At 30.5% G+C, this 1,197-nt stretch overlaps 1 protein-coding gene across 3 annotated transcripts in view; it reads right to left on the minus strand.

Annotated features, from left to right (window-relative positions):
- LOC107609887 (probable LRR receptor-like serine/threonine-protein kinase At1g06840) overlaps positions 1-1,197 on the minus strand; it is a 9,585-nt gene extending 8,388 nt beyond the window's left edge. For 2 of the 3 annotated variants that reach the window (XM_021107447.1, XM_016311942.2), the window contains exons 1-3: positions 690-1,023; positions 337-487; positions 150-221 (exon numbers count right to left, since the gene is read on the minus strand). In XM_021107447.1, the coding sequence (XP_020963106.1) occupies positions 150-221; positions 337-487; positions 690-786 (320 nt within the window). In that variant the 5' untranslated portion in view covers positions 787-1,023. The other variant, XM_021107446.1, reaches the window with a different exon arrangement.

The raw sequence follows: 1,197 nt of genomic DNA on the forward strand, positions 1-1,197 counted from the left end.
TATATTTTATATTTTAACATATATTTTATGTTAATAATCAATTTTGATAGCTAATTTTAGTATATATCTAACATGTTGATAATGTTCTATTGAAAAAAATAATGTAAACAATATTATATTCCAAACATTAAAAACAGCTACATTCTTACAATATTTCCAGATAAGTGAAGTTGCCAATCTCCGGTGCCAATTTTCCAGACAAGTTCATTCTATATAGTTGCCTAAAATTATAAAAATAAATAAATAAATAAATAAAAGGGTGTTATATATATACATAATATTACATAATACCATGACATAAAATAGTGACAAACTAAGAAAGATATTAAATCTTACAGTTCCCGAACATGAAAATATCCATCGTTAAATCTTCTGTCGTGACACAAAACCCCTGTCCATCTATTAATACATGGATCTCCTTGATTCCAATTACTCAAATTTCTATTGACATCAATCAAATTGTTCTTTATGGCTCTCAACGCCTTAACTGTATCCATAATCAAGTTACCCATAGAACCAATCAACAATATATAATGAGTCAGCAATATATACAGATGACCGCTCGATGCACAAACATCTCGCGTTAACACAAGTTTTAAAAAACTCGCATCCAGAGAGTGATTTGGCAATATCTAAATAAACTAAAAATATGATCTTTTAGCATAAATCACTTCTCTTTTCTAACAAACCTTCATTGGGGTGAGTGACTCCATTCTGAGCAGTAGCCAATAGCAAATAGCAGCAAAACCACAAGAACAGAACAACTTCACACTTTGAAAGATTCATCCCAAGTATACACTCTAAAACAAAATCACCACTTAAATATTCTTCCTGATGAACTCAAACCTCCACCCTGCTCGCTTTCCTTGCGCGCACGCACATATATATAGATCAATACCTGTTTATATTCCGGAATTTTTATGTACTAATGGTTTAAAATAGTTTTACACGAACAACTGAGCTAAAAGTCAAAGACTATTTCCACGATAAACATCTTCGAAAAACAAAAAGTTATATGAAGAAGAAGAAGAACAAACATACCTATATATGAGAAGATTTGTAATTAAAAGAAGCAACACGGTGGAAGTTGGAAGCAATAAGAAAAATAGAAGGTAATAAGGAGGCAGCAAAAATGAAAAGAAAGTCTAAGTTGTAATAAAATATAATGACTGAGTGAAAGACACGTGGATAAAAAAA

This window comes from Arachis ipaensis, chromosome B07 (genome assembly GCF_000816755.2).
Source record: "Arachis ipaensis cultivar K30076 chromosome B07, Araip1.1, whole genome shotgun sequence".
In the NCBI taxonomy this organism is placed as follows: Eukaryota; Viridiplantae; Streptophyta; class Magnoliopsida; order Fabales; family Fabaceae; genus Arachis; species Arachis ipaensis.